The following is a 16,104-nucleotide window of genomic DNA, read 5'->3' as shown; positions in this document are numbered from 1 at the left end:
AGTCCTATTTATCGACATAATATATAAAATAAAACATGAAGAGTTTCTGAAATACTATGTGTTATATTTATAATGAAAAGAAACAAAAACCCCGGATTTTCTCAAAACCTAAATTTTGCAGATAGGACATTTCATGTTAGGACGGCAGAATGGTAAAAGTCGGTAATTATTGTCGAAAGTAGTAGTAACAAGAAACAATGCAAAAATTTCCAGTGACAGACTAGCAATTATAGTAGATATTAGAGAATGTCGTGAAAATTCTGAAGAGAAGAGAATTCCTCATATAAGTATAGGTACTCAATATCTTTTTCGAAATTCCTGAGAATGTATGATTAAAATTGAATTTGGTTGAATTTGAAGAATAAACAAAGACTCAATTTTGAATGAAATGGTTTTCTTACTTGAAAATGAAAAGAAGAACAAGATATTTTCAGCGACATAGAATCAAGTTGATATTCTCCATAACCTATTCAACCTATCCTATCATATGATTGTTGTCAAACAATTCGTTTTTACAGTTATGTTTCTGTCATCCAAAACCTCTCCGTAGATGCTCGAGCAGTGCTCTGAATTCAGATTAAAATGAGCGCATTGAGATAAGATGTGTATTGAGTACGATGTATGTTCAGATAAAATATGCAGTATTGGGGTCGATCAATCAATTCAGTTTTTATTCGGTGAAATTGATTCTCATTTTATAAGATGCCTCTAAAGCAATTCTTCAACTGTAGGATATTGCGTGATCACCAAATTATTGACGAGCATTTGTGGGTGAGAGATGGGAAAATTATTGATCCCGAAAAAATTTTCTTCGAGGAAAAGTGTACGCCAGATGTGAAGATTGATTGCGGTGGCCTCATTATTGCTCCTGGGTTCATTGACATTCAAATTAATGGTAAGCATTCAAATATCAATGATTCTGAAACCAACTCGTTAATTAGACCAATAATATCGTTCATCCAACAGCTAGCTTGCAACTTCTTATCACTATTTGATAGTGGGATTGAAAATCTTCACATTCCCCAAATTATTATAATCTTGGATAAATCACGAAAATACTTCTTTAAAGAGCGTATTGCATTCTGACACCGTATTATCAATATAAAACGGCCGGTTTCATAATCAAAGTTTATTCATATTTTACGGTATGAGCAAATCTCATTAATATACCAATATCTTTACGCAAGTTCGGGACACAATGCTCATGTGGAACGGGTGTTTTCTGTTGGGTCTTCCAGTGTTTTGTATTTGGTCTTGGCAGTGTACCAAAGAACGAAATACAGTGAGTGTGAACGCAGTAGCGGGCATCTTTCAGTGCGTATAAAAAAATGAAATGACATGCATAGCATGTGGAAATTCGCGAACATTTTCTTAGAATTTTTTGAACTCTACAAAATTCTTCTTGATCATTTTTCTCTATTTCTCGAAGATTACCCAACTTCGGCCAAAAAAGCATGAAATAAACGATTTCATTAACGACTTGTTTATGAAAAAGCGATATTTTTCGTCATCTCTTAATTATATAGGAATGAATTTAACACGAAAACCCACTTGAATAAATTCTGTAGTTTATAGTAAAATTCCCATCAAAATCAAGCATCTGGTTCCGGAGTTACTTAAAGACAAACATACAGAAGTAAAAATATACAAATATTATTTATTGTTGAAGTTAAATTGTACAATTATCTACTCATTTTAGGGGAATTTGTGGAATGTTGAATACTAAAATTATCATGATATTGATTTTCTATTGTCGAAGTAGGTGGCATCTCAAGATTTTCTATTCCTGATGAAGTTGATGGTATGTTTGAAATGCTCTGTATTGCATTTGCAATTTTATTAACTGTGTCTAATTCTTTTACCGACTTATCGATATATTCCTCGGCGTGGACTTCTAGAATTGTTGGTAAAGATCGACGAAAGCAGTATATGGTTTCGCAATTTTAAACATTTAGCAATCTCTTTTGAAAGGACGGATTTACGAGGGGGAGGGAGGGGGAGTAATGGTCAGGCCAAAGATTATAGAGCTAACTCTATAATATTTGGGTCAGGCTAAAGACTCTGCGTTCGGTTCTGTGGCGGTTCGGATTTACATATGGTCAGAAATTAACTAGGGGCTGATCAAGTGTTTTTATTTCATACTGATACATCAAAACAAATAAACCCTAAGTTATCGTATAACTATAAACATGGGAGTTATACTAAGCAGTTGTAAATTTTTAACTCCCCAATTTACAAAAACACACCGACAATTGTCAAATAGTCAAATTGTCTACTGAGGGGATCTCGAGAAATTTAGTAGCACAGCCCTCTTAACACACTTAGCAAAACTGTGTTTAACAGGGCTGTGATAGCAGCAAGAAGCAAGCGGATGACACAATTTCGAGTTCTTTTTCCTGACTAATTCAAATCTGAAAACAGAACCGGCCTATCATTTCTAGATTCTGAGTTTTGAACAAAAATTGAGAAATTGCCATTTTCAATAATGCTGAATTAGAAATAGATGCATAAAAAAGTGATTGAACAATCGGTAATTCCGATCACAAAGCATTGAATACACGAAAAATATATGCATATTTCAGTCGATATAGTAAAGCCTTCCTATTTATTGCCTTAATATTCAATAGTGAATCAGAAAGAAGGAAAAAGTTCATATATTTCTTTCATGAAATATTTAGCTGAATATATGTAGTTACATTATGATACATTTTTTAAATCAGCAAGAAATTTTCAAATCCCTGTCATATCTGTATCTGAAAATTTAATAAAATCATATTCGAATTACTCATAAAAAAGTGCCTGTAAGGATGTCATAATGATTTTCGAGTACGATTTGAAACAAGCGAGTAATTCAGCATCATAGAAAATGGCAATTTCTCAATATTTTTTCATAAGTAACTCAAATTCTAGAAATAATAGGCCGATTGTGTTATTAGATTTGTATTATTCAGGAAAAATGAGTTCGAGAATGTCATCCGTTTTTTTCTAGCTGCTATATAGTTGTTGAGATCCCCTCAGTAGACAACGGATTTTGCACACTGTACATTAGGTGATACATTGTTCTTGTGTAGGTCGAAATCCATAATCGATCAATTCAAGCATGTTTTATTAAGTTCTAATTTCTTAAATAAATTCTGCACTTTTCGGAAAAGAATAATTATCACTGCGGATTGACTTCAAGGAAAACGTATATATTTTGAATCTTCTCGCACAAAATATATACAATAGAAAAAGGTGTTAATTTGATGGCCACAAAAATTATCGAAAAGGAGCTAATCATTCAGTTTCTAAAGTAAAGTTTGCATTTTCCACTAAAGAATCATGAGTGTGTATTGACCTCTTGAAATATATATTTCAAATTCACTCAGGAGGCTACGGAGTCGATTTTTCGCACAACATAGACACAATAGAAGAAGCGGTTAACTTGGTGGCCAGTAAAATCATCGAAAATGGTATCACTTCATTTTGCCCAACGATCGTCACATCCCCTATTCCTGTCTATAGATCGATATTGCCGAAAATAAAAAGGACACCTGGTGGATCACATGGCGCTTCAGTTCTAGGAATTCATGTAGAAGGGCCGTTTATCAGCCCGGAAAAGAAAGGAGCTCACCCACCCCATTGCATAAGAGACTTCAGTAAGGTAAATATAATTTGCACAGCCACCAAAAAGGTGAAATTCCATATAAAAGGCATTTATTTTTATTATTTATTTATTGTATTTTTTTTTTCGAAAGTCCTGTTTCCATTTTCACTGGAAAGTTATACAGAGTTTTGGATATGTATAGGGGCAGTCAAATGAGTGTAACGGCCGTTTTCAATAAACCTATCTATCCATGGTTTCACTGACGATTAGTAACCATTGGTAACCATTCTTAAATATATCTACAGATAGATCATAGAAACGAAATCACATGCATTTTCTATCTTCAGTAACTGAAACAATGGATAGATAGGATTATTGAAAACGGCCGTAAATCAACACTAAATTAGAGATTTGAAAGATAAAAAATGGGATTCAACAAGGTAGTGAGAATAAATAATATTTTTTTATGAAATATTCTTCGAAATGATTACATGAAGTAGGTATCTGAAACTTTTGATATTTAATATCTCTTTAGGCGCGTTTTCATTGAAAAGAGAACACAAAAAATATGCAACGAGTTGATGGAGTCCTACTGGTCGCTAGTGTCGCCCTTCTAAAGATACTAGTGAACTATACAAGATGACTATACAAATATTTAAACATCAGTATATTCTTTAGGTCAACAGAAGCACTTTTTCGCTGGTACCATTTTTTCCGATTTTCCGATATAGCTATTTCAAATTTTCATGATGAGCTGTGGCACACCAGGAAAAACAAAATTACCTTCAGAATAACTAGCTAAATCTGTGACACGCCTGTGGATCTTTTAAACAGAGTCAAAGTACCGAATTTTTCGAATTCTCCATTTCAGTGATGATTCTTTCTTTTTCATTCATTCTGCATAAGAGATTGGAAGTTCGAGAGCATCTTATCGAGTATTTTAAGAACAACCCAAAATTTTTTTTAGGGTTTTGATTGTGTCGAGCTAGCTTATGGATCTTTCGAAAATATCAGCATTGTTACTTTGGCACCTGAACTTCAAAATAGCATGGAAGTGATAAAAAAACTGGTGGAGAAAAATATCGTTGTCTCCTTAGGTATGTTTGGAATAAATGGAAAGATATATGTATGGATCATCTGAATAATAGATCGAATTTAGCATCTTTTCATTATTTTCACATTAAAACTATTTGTGGAATTTCACATCTCCATTCTAATTTCAAAGTTTACAAAGACGAGATTGATATTAATATTGATTTTTTTCGTGAATTCCTATTCTTCATCGATGAGTTTAGGTTTGTTGAAAATATGATAATAATTTTCGACGGTATCAACTGTTGATATCAATTCTTTGATCACTCTCATGATGAAGTTAATGAAATATTAGAATATGTACATAGGTATGTACCTATATTGAGTTCCTCATTCATTCTTGTTCTTATCTATGAATAAAGAAGCGAAGACAAAAATTTTGAAAATACCATTATTTTATTCCTGAAATCAATTCAATACTTATTTGAATGGTAGCCAAAGAGTTTGAAATTGCATATGAAATGAAAATGTCGAAGATTCGAATTCCAGTAGATTATCTAGCTTTGTGGATTTGCTACATCTCGATCTATTTGAATAATTTGGGCTTGTGCTTGTATTAATTCGCATCTGATTTGCTCTAAAGTCTGGGTAATTTTTTTTTAAAAAACTTTTTACAGGACATTCTGTAGCTGATTTGAACAAAGGCGAGGAAGCGTGTAGGAACGGGGCAACTGTAATAACACATCTTTTCAATGCGATGTTAGGCGTAAGGTTTCGGACAATTCCCCAAACTCGAAATTTGTTCGCAGGCTGAAATACTTTCATTTCAGTTTCATCACCGAGATCCTGGATTAGTTGGTCTCTTGACGTCGGAAAAAATTCCTCAACCAGTATATTATGGATTGATATCCGATGGAATTCATACACATCCAGCGGCAGTAAGGGTTGCATATAAGTCCCATCCTGATGGTTAGTATTTTATTATACACTAGCTGAGCTAGTGCATAAACTATCTGACCAAGCAGCATTGAAATGAAGTTGAGGGTTTCTCAATACAGAAATAGACCATATACCGCGTGAACCGTGTGAAAAGCATGGATTTTCGAGATTAATGCTGCAAACACCCAAGAACTATTCATATACTGTCATCGCGAATGCAAGTTGCACTGAAAATTGTAAGAGACTAATAGCAATTTTAACGTAAATATAATTTACAAAACTTACAATCTGAAGTCTAACTGAAATAAAGTGAATATAAAAGTGCAAAGCACAATTTTACTGTACACGTAAAAGTATTTAAAATTAAAATACTGATTACTAATCAATCAGACCTACAATAATTAGTTAACTGATAACAAAAATGCTGAACTTTGAGAACGGTAATATATACTGAGATCGTGTTGTTGCGCGCGAAATTTAAATTTAGTTTAGTTTTCTTCATTTTCCCAGTTTTCCAGTAAACTTTTTCGAATTTTTGTTTGCGTTAAAACTTTCTACAGAGTATGAGAAAGATTTTAAAGAAGAAATGCATAAAATCGTTTCAGCCGTTTTTACGTGGTGCGATGATTCATTCATTCATTGCTGTATCCCGTTACAGAAAATAAATATACAAAAAGATTGGAAAAAAAAATCGGTGATATCAAACCCTAATTTCCTAGGGCTACTTGCGACTGTGTGCCCTCCTGTGACTGAAGGACCCAGCCGCGATCTACAGATCCTTCCACACTCCGGGCATGGATAGTCACCAACCAGATCTGGTCGCCGCTGTATTCTTCTCGAGTCTCCATTATAACTGTGGACCAAAGACCTCCACAGTGATCTGTCTAGTGTCCCAGTTATGATTGACATTAACTGATTTTAGGGATTGATGCAGTATGTCCTTAGACCGCTTATACTGAGGTCCTAATTTCCGAGATCCATCTGTGAATTCGCCATACAGAGCTATTTTGGGGAGTCTTGTGTCTTGCATCCTCAGAATGTGGCCGCTACATCTGAGTCGGGCTCTCGTTACTTGAGTTTCAATTGTTGTACAACTCGCGCGCTGCAAGACTTCTGCATTTGAAATTTTGTGAAACCATCTGATATGCATTATTTGTCTTAAATGACGTTGTTGCGTTTGTTCAAGCTGTTTAATATGTCTCCTGTAAGGTGTCCAGCTTTCGCTTCCGTAAAGAAGCGTTGGGAGGACCACTGCTTTGTAAACAGTTGTCTTAGTCTTCAGATTGAGGTCGTGATTTTGAAATACTCTGTCCTTTAGCTTCCAGAATGCCCATGATGCCGAATTGATACGGCGAAATATGGATGAAGTTTCATATTAGAACTAGTTATTTCGAAAACTAAGCAAGATTAATTAAGGCCCAGTTGTACAGTTCAACACAGCCACACCAAAATCTCGAAATCGGCTTTCTATCTCAATTAGCTCAAGATGGGTCGACTGGTATTGTTTTTTCCCTTTAATCATCAGTAATCGCTTATTGAACACAGTTTTCAAACTCAAATGAGTTCTAGGAGGTAGGTAAAAACGCATCAGAATAAAACAAATATTTCGGTTGCCTATAATAATTCTGAAACCTTGAGCGGAGATTGCCGAAACGAACTCTTAGCATACCCTGATAATGCCATGTCCCTAGTTCTTTTCCTTCAGAATTTAGGTTATTTAGATCGGAGAAAATTGACTTCGACCCGAATTATTCACCGATAATGAGGCCAGCCAAATTGTTTGAGGCAATTTTTGGTTCAAAATTCGAAAATTATTGTAATAATCATAAGATTTGGGCAAACTAATAAGGCACTCGTCAATTGATTACCTAACACAAATAAGCGACTATGCAGAAAGGACAAGATTGGCTGTCAAAAAAGAATGAAAAAAACTAAAACTTTAATTTTTAGGAGCAGTTTTGGTGACTGACGCAATAGCAGCTCTTGGTTTAACTGATGGACAATATCATTTGGGACAGTTGGATGTTGAAGTTAAAGGCGAAAAGGCCATGATAGCAGGAACCGATATATTATGTGGCTCAACTAGTAACCTCAATCAATGCGTACAGAAATTCCATAAATACACAAGTGAGTTAATCGATTATCATGATCCCATAAAATTTGAAAAATATGGTAGAGTTGGTTTATTGCATAGTGAGGTATCTCACCGATGTTCCAGAAGACAAAAGTGTCCTTAGGAAAAATTCTTCAATGTTTTTGCAAATGCAGTAAAATTTTTTACTTTGATTGCAGAGTGCCCAAAAGCCTTCGCACTCGAAGCAGCTAGCCTTCATCCAGCGAAGGTTCTCGGCATAGAGAAAATTAAAGGAACACTAGATTTTGGGGCAGATGCAGACTTGATCTTTGTAAATGACGATCTGCGTGTACAATCAACTTGGATTGCGGGAGAAAAGGTATATCCCAATTTCTGATGGAAAGGACTGATATTACAATTAATGAAAAATTCTTATAGATATACCTATACATAATTGTATTTTATTAAATATATTTTATATTCTTCAATCGTTTTTATACCTGGAAATGGTATTTTTCTTCATGGAGATATCGGGCTTTTTCAATTCATTCAAAGATATAAAGGGAGGCCAGAAGACGCATTTCAATGTGTACGATAGTCACACAAGTGAGTGATCTCAAGGCAAATTTCTAATGATCTGAAATGTGTATAGAAGTCGAAAAAACGAACACTGTTTTTTTTCTCATTTATTTGTAATAATGATTGGCACACATTCATTTACAACAGATTATACAGTCATTGTTCTGATCAATAAATTCAATAAAATAGTAAATGATTTGAAATGAATTTCAGAGGCTGAAAATGATTAGCGGGAGATTTCCGATAAAGTTACAAGAAATCATGAAATCCAATGTCCATTGTTGAATATGAAGCTTTCAAACAATTGGATTGTGTAACTGTGTTCTGAAAGTGGGATAAAGTTTTCCTAAATTTTTTTTTTCAATTCATTCACATCCCTATGTTTCCTAATATAATACTTCAGCAATGATATATTATGTACAACAGTGACCTTTTTGTAAAAAAATCTGGGAAATAGGTACTGCGTCATCCACAATCGGATAAAAATAAATAATATAAAATAAGATTAATATACAATTGTTTAAAATTCTACTTGAAAAGTTGCCAAACATTCGTTGTTCAGCAATTAGCAAATCCTCGGAAATTCCTCAAGTTCAATGCCCTAAAAATTCAATGCTTTATTTGTGCTAGGTATTTACATAACTTTATATCATTTTTAAGCAGATATACTTTTGACTTTACCCATCATCGTTTCTCTCAAAGGTGACAAATACATCAATAATTGAAGCTCAGATTTTAAGTTCTATATTTTATACAACTTCTACATTTAATGAATTATTCAACGGTTTAATATTGAGGTAAATTATTATTTTGGGTTTTCTACATTAGTTTGTTATCAATCAAGAAGTAACTGGGCGACAATAATATTAACAATTTAAATATGAGGAGGATAAACCTTCGAATTTTGCCAACATTAGTGCAATCAGTCGCAATCAATAATATGCAACGCCCTATAAAACTTGATAAGTAGAATCAAAAGTATTTATACATAAGTATTCAAATCATGCCGTAAGCGACATTTGACAAGGGATAGACTGCAGGAACTAATTGTCATATAATGGTTATTATTAGTCTCATTTGATAATATCACAATTTTAATATTGCAATAATTTTTTAGTGGCTAGATATGCTTCCATTACTTAGGTATAAGACTTCATGTAGCTTGCAATAAATGTTTTTCCCGAATTGCAAGCAAGCTCAATTTGACTAGAGATTTTACTTATGCTCATAAAAAATTAAAACAGACTACCAAATGAAATGTCTATGAAAATTATTTCTTACTCAATTTAGGCTACTCCTCAAAAACACTTACAGTGCTTCTAGCATAAAATGTATATATTCTTATAAAAATTACGGATATTTCAATAGCAAAATTGAAACAGCTGTAGACAACATCGATGCCATAATTATAGATTTTGATATTTTCAGTACCAATTAAGTTATTGTGACTTGATATCACCATTCAGGATTAAGATATCCTTGAGCTTTGAATGAACTTCGCATTCTCTTATTACAGCTCAAAGGAAAATTGACAGTGAATTTTTAGTTTATTAATTGAGTTCTCAGCTATAAAACTATGTCTTTGAAACACTTTTCGTGCTTATGTCTAATTATAGTATTTTCTCTATATATTCATATCTATCTAAACTCCTAACAAAGTTCTAGTCGAATGAGTAATGCAACATTTAACGATTAATCAACATAAGATCCGAAAATTGATATTTATATAATGATATTTTTCCGCATTTTATGCTTTAAAAATCCAAAATTCTTTCACAATATATCAACAATTCGTTCTGAAAAGCTCGTTAGGTAACTTGTTTAAAAACTTCACTCGTCTCAATTAAGAACTTGAAAATGAATGAATAATCAAACTTATCACGGAAAATTATAGAAAAGAGAATTTAAATCATATAATTATTCGGTAGAGTTGAAGTAGTTTTGGGAAAATTTAAAATAATATCAATGAGTAAAAATTCAATTTGTCAGAAAAATTTCAGTTTTTAATTATATCTCTAACCTTCACAAAAATCCAAAAGTTGCTATCAATTATATTTTATCTTCACTCAAAAGCGCAGTCTTCGATGATTAAAATTTTTCACAAATATAATAATCTCAATGAGGATTTTCTTCAGAATGGGAATAATTCATCTTATATTTTTTGTCGTTGAGAGCGTCATACTTATATGTTAATACTATATTTTGTATACCAGTAGTTCTACTTTCAATTATATGTTTATAACATTTATATAATACTCCAACAACTGCAACATACGGCTACTCAAGCTCCATTTGTAGGGACAATAATAGCTTTTAAAGCATCTGCATAACTTTATAAGATCTATCACTTCAATGTACTTATTTTAGGCATAATTATATGAATTCCCATTAAAAACTAATACAATTAATTCAGTGAATCAAGACCTAAAAGGCAAACTTTACGTTGAATAGTTATTTGAGGTGATTCTTTCAAGTTTTGCATATATTGATTTGCAGACTTTTGGAAAGAATCGAATTGTTATAAAAATTCAGTTCGAGGAATATTCGTAAAAAAGGCGCTATTGAAGCTCTTCCAGGGGTTTTCAAGGAGATTTATACCATGGACCTAAGTAACTTGGTAGTCTGAATTTAAATGATGATTTTCAAGTTCATTAGTTAATTGTATATGAGTAATACAGTGCTATCGTTGAAAGAAACAAGCAAGTCAGTAGCACACAAAGCTAACTGTGGAACAAGGAAGACACTTGGTTAGAGGCCTGGCAATATTTAAGTTGTGCTTATATGCACAGAGGCCGTAACTATTGCACAAGTGGTTCCAGGAATGTAAGACGATTCTGTACGTAAGATAATTCAGCCCCCAGATGGGACAGTAATTCCCTCAGCTTGTTCTGACTTCTTCTGGTAAGTGCTGGTGACACTGCTACTATCCAAGCGATAAGACGAACTATACTGTCCATAACTAGTGCTGATCTGCGTGGAGCCGACGATTTTGTGCTGCTGAGGAGAGGACGAAGGGACCGTAACTCCGTCAAATCCAACTGCGACTGCATTGTCATTGCAATGGAGATTATAACTGCAGCAAATTGATCCGTCCTATGAAAAAATAACAGACTTTTAATGATCCTCTGGCGACGTTTTTCTTTTCGGTCACTAAATTGGTTGCCCAAAATTTGTGATGGACCTCAAAGGTGCTCAAAAACTGGAAAAAGGTGTTCAAGGTGCAAGTCCACTTTTTTTGTGGATTTCAACAAACTCTTGCATTCAACCATGTGTCAATCTACTTTTATTGCAAACTTCAGAAATTCTTTTTATTTGTATACAAAATGAAAAAGGTCACAAGGTATCACTCGACGTAACTAGGTTTGGATTCATACCTCCTATTGATACCTTTTCAGTAAGAAAAAATTGTTGATAAAACTGATGAGTTGTTAATATCAATTCTCTATATAAGTGATAAAAGCGTAACACAAAATAACATATTTTCGGTTTTACCATTTTTTGTTGAGAAATGAGCCAATAGGTTAGTTTTTATTTTGAAATACGCAAATTTTCAGGTATAGTTGAGTAAGATGGTGCCTGCCGAATAAAATCAATACATAAAAAAAAACTTTCAGAGTTATCAAGAGAAAACACTGAACAAGAGAAAACGGCAAATTTCGAACTGCTTGATTAGTCTTCGACTTCAAGAAACTACCGAAGGCAGTTCGATTAACAATTTTGAAGATTTTTTTTGAAGAAAACCTCATCAGCAGAAATATTCGAAGAAGTGTGACCTCTCGTTTCGAATAAAAAAATTAAAAGATTGGAAATAGTGACACTAAATCCAGACGCCTATCGCCTGTCGATATAAAAATCAACAAATGAACTAGCCAACTTGTCATCCTTCAGGATGCCGACGGAAAAACCATAGCATCGGAGAAGAGTAGATGCCGACCATGGTTTCGCTCTCATTTGACATCTCCACACTGTATAACTTCATTCCGTCAGCATTCTGAACTAAGGCAAGTTGGTTAGTTTCCGTTCTGAGTAATACAATTCGATTTTGATTGCCCTTGTGACCTTATAAAATAAAAAGATTCGTAATTTGGATATTCATCATCAGTATCATAAAAGTTTGGTTTCAGTCAGCTTGCGTACATGCCAATTCACAATCACATGTTCACAGTTCATTCCTTCATACTTTATATTCAACGAAGTATTCATTCAGTCAAAAGTGTCATGTTCATGCATTATAGAGATAAAAACTAAGAGTTATGTATATAGCGATACACATCTATAGAGTGCTCTAGAATGATCATATCTGCAAGATTTGTGAGAAAAATTGGCGGACACTGGCAAAATTTCTGTAGGAAATTCGTATTATGCAATCATTTTCGACATATCATTATTTAAAGATGCAATATTATGCTATGAATGGGTTCATTAGAAAAATTTCAGTTTGTGCAAACACAAAAGGATTAGGCTGCAAGAAAAATGAAGAGACGTCTAATTTTTACGTTTTTCATTTCGCGTTTTCGATTATTTAGGAAAAAAGAGTATTAATATAGCTTGACCTTTATTCACCTTCCCCAGAATTTCTTCCAAAATAACGCAATGCCTTTCCTTTTTGTTTGTAACTCGAAAACGTTGAAGTGAATAAGATATCTTTAAAAAAATAGTTTCTTCGACTTGACGAACGGGGGCATGTGTTTGAAGTTGAAGGTCGACCTTATGTATTTTCTTCTGTTTTGATAATGGGATTAAAACCGAAACATGCATGTCAACGAAATTTCAAGTAAAACTGTGAAACTAGTCAAGTGTTTAATTTCTTTTATTAATGTAAAAATAATATTTCACCAAGTGATAAGCAAGGAATCAATTTCGATGTGAGAAAACTCACAAAAGTTAAATTTCAGCGAAAACGATGGGAGCGAGAAGGCAATCAAGAAAACTGTTGGTGGCGATCCCCTATAATTTCAGCGGATTAGAAAATGCCACCCTTAATTTGTTTCGCAAGAAGCTTTTTTGCTTATTCATAATATACTTACCTAAAATTGAAAAATCGATAAATTTTGGGCATGGGCTTTTATACCCCTTGCAATTTCATTTCTGTCAGTTTTTTGGTTTCTAAGAAAATGGAAAATGGCTTTTCAGGTACCTATCTATCATCTTTAGGGGGCTGCATTCAAGCAGGGATGCTCAAGAAAAATTATACAAAAGACCCAAACAATGCTTCAAACAAGGACTCGCCCCCTAAATTCATTAATTTTGTATACAGGCTGTATAGGAAAATTTGCTACTTTCTGCACCCCTAAAATAAGATTCTCGAATTCTGCCTTCTCTACGTATGGATTTATATGGACATTCATTTCATTCTAGTGATTTTTCAAATGAAACAGGATTAACGATAGTGTCGAAAATAATATGGATAGAGGAAATCGCTTCGATATGTGTTGAAATTTCAATATGCCAGATCTCGCCATGTCAAGTTTAACTGAGCTCTAATAATATAGGTATATAGACTACTAATAACTGATAATGCAGGCAAATAATAACAGGCACTACTAGAGGTGTGTATTGTCTGAGTGTAGTTAGAGTGACGTGATTACCGATGCACACAACACGCGACATTGCTCACCAGTTCGGCGCAGAACGGCACCTGGAAGGGAACTTAGTGTTAATTGTTAGTATTGCTAAGCTTAGCGAGCCTGCTCTAATGCGCAAAGGCCAGCCATGCATTGTTCTTTATACAAAGGTTAATAAAAGTCTGGATTATGCATTGACTTTGTGGTACTCAGTCAACAATATCAGCCACTAGTTTCATCGAAATGTTTGACCACAGGGGTTTTTATTTTGCCATCAGCCAAATTGAATGAAAATTTGTTATTTTGTAGATCTCAAATCGTCGTCGATTCTTTGAACCAGTTATTTTTATTTTCGTTTTTTCACGTTTAAAATTAAGACTGATTTAGGAAGAGTAATTCGATTCCTACTCAAAGACATAAGCTGAACGTTAGCTACTCAAGTACCTACTGCTGAAAAAATTACTAAATGGGGAGCAGAGGAACTTTTGTTAAATGCCGGTAGTCGAATCGAAGTATTAAATACACTTCGCAAAAAATTAACGCACATTATGGAAATCTTCAATTTATTCTACAACTAAAGGTGTTCTCAATGATAATTATTTTTATCAGAATTATGCATGCATATGTTATCTACTTTCAACGGTTTTCGTCAATACAGATGTTTTTTCCCAGCAGGAATAAAAAAAGATGATATTATCAGATTTTGAATGTATTGGCTCCATTCTAAAATCAGTTGTTCTCGATCAATTCTAGTGATCAATAGTTTTTCTTTCGTTTGATTTTCTACACACGATCGCCATGCAACGCGAAACACGCAATTTGACCCAAGGGAATGTACCCATGCGGCAGCTTTGCGAGAAGAAGGGTGGACATACACAAGAATTGCAGAAAGGTTTGAAGTTTCCCATACAAGTGTGTCCAGAATGTTGCAGCGATTCAGGGAGATAGGTATGAATGTCAGAAGACCAGGACAGGGTAGACCACGGGTAACAACTGCCATTCAAGAACGTTACTTGAGAGTTTCTTCGTTGAGACAACGGTTTACAACCACTCGCCTCCTTCAAATTCAGCTTGAGCAAACTCATGAGGTGCAAATTAGCACTCAGACAATAAGAAATCGCCTCAGAGAATATGATTTAAGGCCTCGTGTCGCGGCCCAGCTCTTACCCCAGCCCATCGAAGGGCGCGTTTGGATTTTGCGAGAGAGCATATCCATTGGGAAGAGGCCGATTGGGGAAGAGTTCTCTTCACAGATGAGTCTAGATTCTGCCTCTACCATTGTGATCGACGTTCCCTTGTATACAGACGTCCACATGAAAGATATGCTCAGTGCAATTTCCTGAATACTACTGGTTTCGGGGGAGGATCGATTATGGAATGGGGTGGAATATCTTTGACTGCTCGCACAGACCTAGTGGTCGTTGATAATGGAGCTATGAATGCTGATAAGTATATAAGGAACATTCTTGAAGAGCATGTAGTGCCATTTGCCCCATACATTGGTGAAAATTTCATTTTTATGGACGATAATGCCAGACCCCATCGTGCCCGCATCGTTCAGGAGTACCTTGAAGAGGTTGAAGTCTCTCGAATGGAATGGCCAGCAAGAAGTCCAGATCTCAATCCGATTGAGCAGGTTTGGGACAACCAATAGAAGGCTGAGAAGTTCTGAAAATCATCGAGCTACTCTTAATGACTTGGGAATCCAACTCGGAGAAATCTGGGAAGGATTAGATCAGAACATTTTAAGATCACTCATTTTGAGTATGAACCGTCGTTGCCGAGCTGTAATTAACGCAAGAGTTGGAAATACCAAGTATTAAATCACTTATCAGCATTTCAGTATTTTGAAAATTGTTCATTTCTCTTCTTTCACATAAGATTCGGTGAAATCCTGAATTTTTCTTCCATTTAATGTGTCCTTCCCGAGAGAACATAAAAAATAAGTTATAAAGTCAATGTAGAGTTAACTTTCATTGAAATTGAGATTTTCAGAATGTGCGTGTTTTTTTGCGCAGTGTAAATCAATGCAACACTTGGCCTTCAACGACCTGAGCTTTCTCACAAATGGCTTCTCAAAATAAGTATTTCTCTGCGTACTCGTATATTTCCTTCTCCGATCAAATTGTTTAGCAAGTACTCCGTCTGGAGTCTGATGAGTAGACATGTGTTAGAAAGCTTAGGTTGTTGAATGTCAGGTGTCACATCGATTTATATAGTACTGCATTGCAACTACTGGCATTTAACAAAAAGTCCTCTGCTTCATTTGGTTGGCATCGTTGGTCGAGTTATGCGGTACCGATGAGCTTGAAAAAAGAACTGAAATCATG

The 16,104-nt window shown here is 34.5% G+C and overlaps 2 protein-coding genes across 5 annotated transcripts in view; one reads left to right on the top strand and one right to left on the bottom strand.

Moving 5' to 3' along the window:
• Window positions 1-496: 496 nt before the first annotated feature.
• LOC123310106 (N-acetylglucosamine-6-phosphate deacetylase) lies at window positions 497-8,119 on the top strand. Its single transcript, XM_044893488.1, has 7 exons — window positions 497-895; window positions 3,369-3,643; window positions 4,554-4,683; window positions 5,296-5,384; window positions 5,449-5,587; window positions 7,508-7,684; window positions 7,850-8,119. The coding sequence occupies exons 1-7, from the start codon at window positions 703-705 to the stop codon at window positions 8,026-8,028; spliced, it is 1,182 nt and encodes a 393-aa protein (XP_044749423.1). The 5' UTR covers window positions 497-702; the 3' UTR covers window positions 8,029-8,119.
• Window positions 8,120-8,313: 194 nt separating this feature from the next.
• LOC123309483 (protein kinase C-binding protein NELL2-like) overlaps window positions 8,314-16,104 on the bottom strand; it is a 78,443-nt gene continuing 70,652 nt past the window's right edge. For 2 of the 4 annotated variants that reach the window (XM_044892629.1, XM_044892632.1), the window contains 2 exons: window positions 13,799-13,848; window positions 8,314-11,303 (listed from right to left, as the gene is read on the bottom strand). In XM_044892629.1, coding sequence (XP_044748564.1) covers window positions 11,009-11,303; window positions 13,799-13,848 — 345 coding nt within the window. In that variant the 3' untranslated portion in view covers window positions 8,314-11,008. The remainder of the gene's footprint in view (window positions 11,304-13,798; window positions 13,849-16,104) is intronic. The other 2 variants (XM_044892630.1, XM_044892631.1) reach the window with 2 other exon arrangements.

Source organism: Coccinella septempunctata, chromosome 3 (assembly GCF_907165205.1).
Source record: "Coccinella septempunctata chromosome 3, icCocSept1.1, whole genome shotgun sequence".
NCBI classification, from domain to species: domain Eukaryota; kingdom Metazoa; phylum Arthropoda; class Insecta; order Coleoptera; family Coccinellidae; genus Coccinella; species Coccinella septempunctata.
The sequence above is the reverse complement of the archived record's forward strand: the minus strand, read 5'-3'. Positions and strand labels throughout refer to the sequence as shown.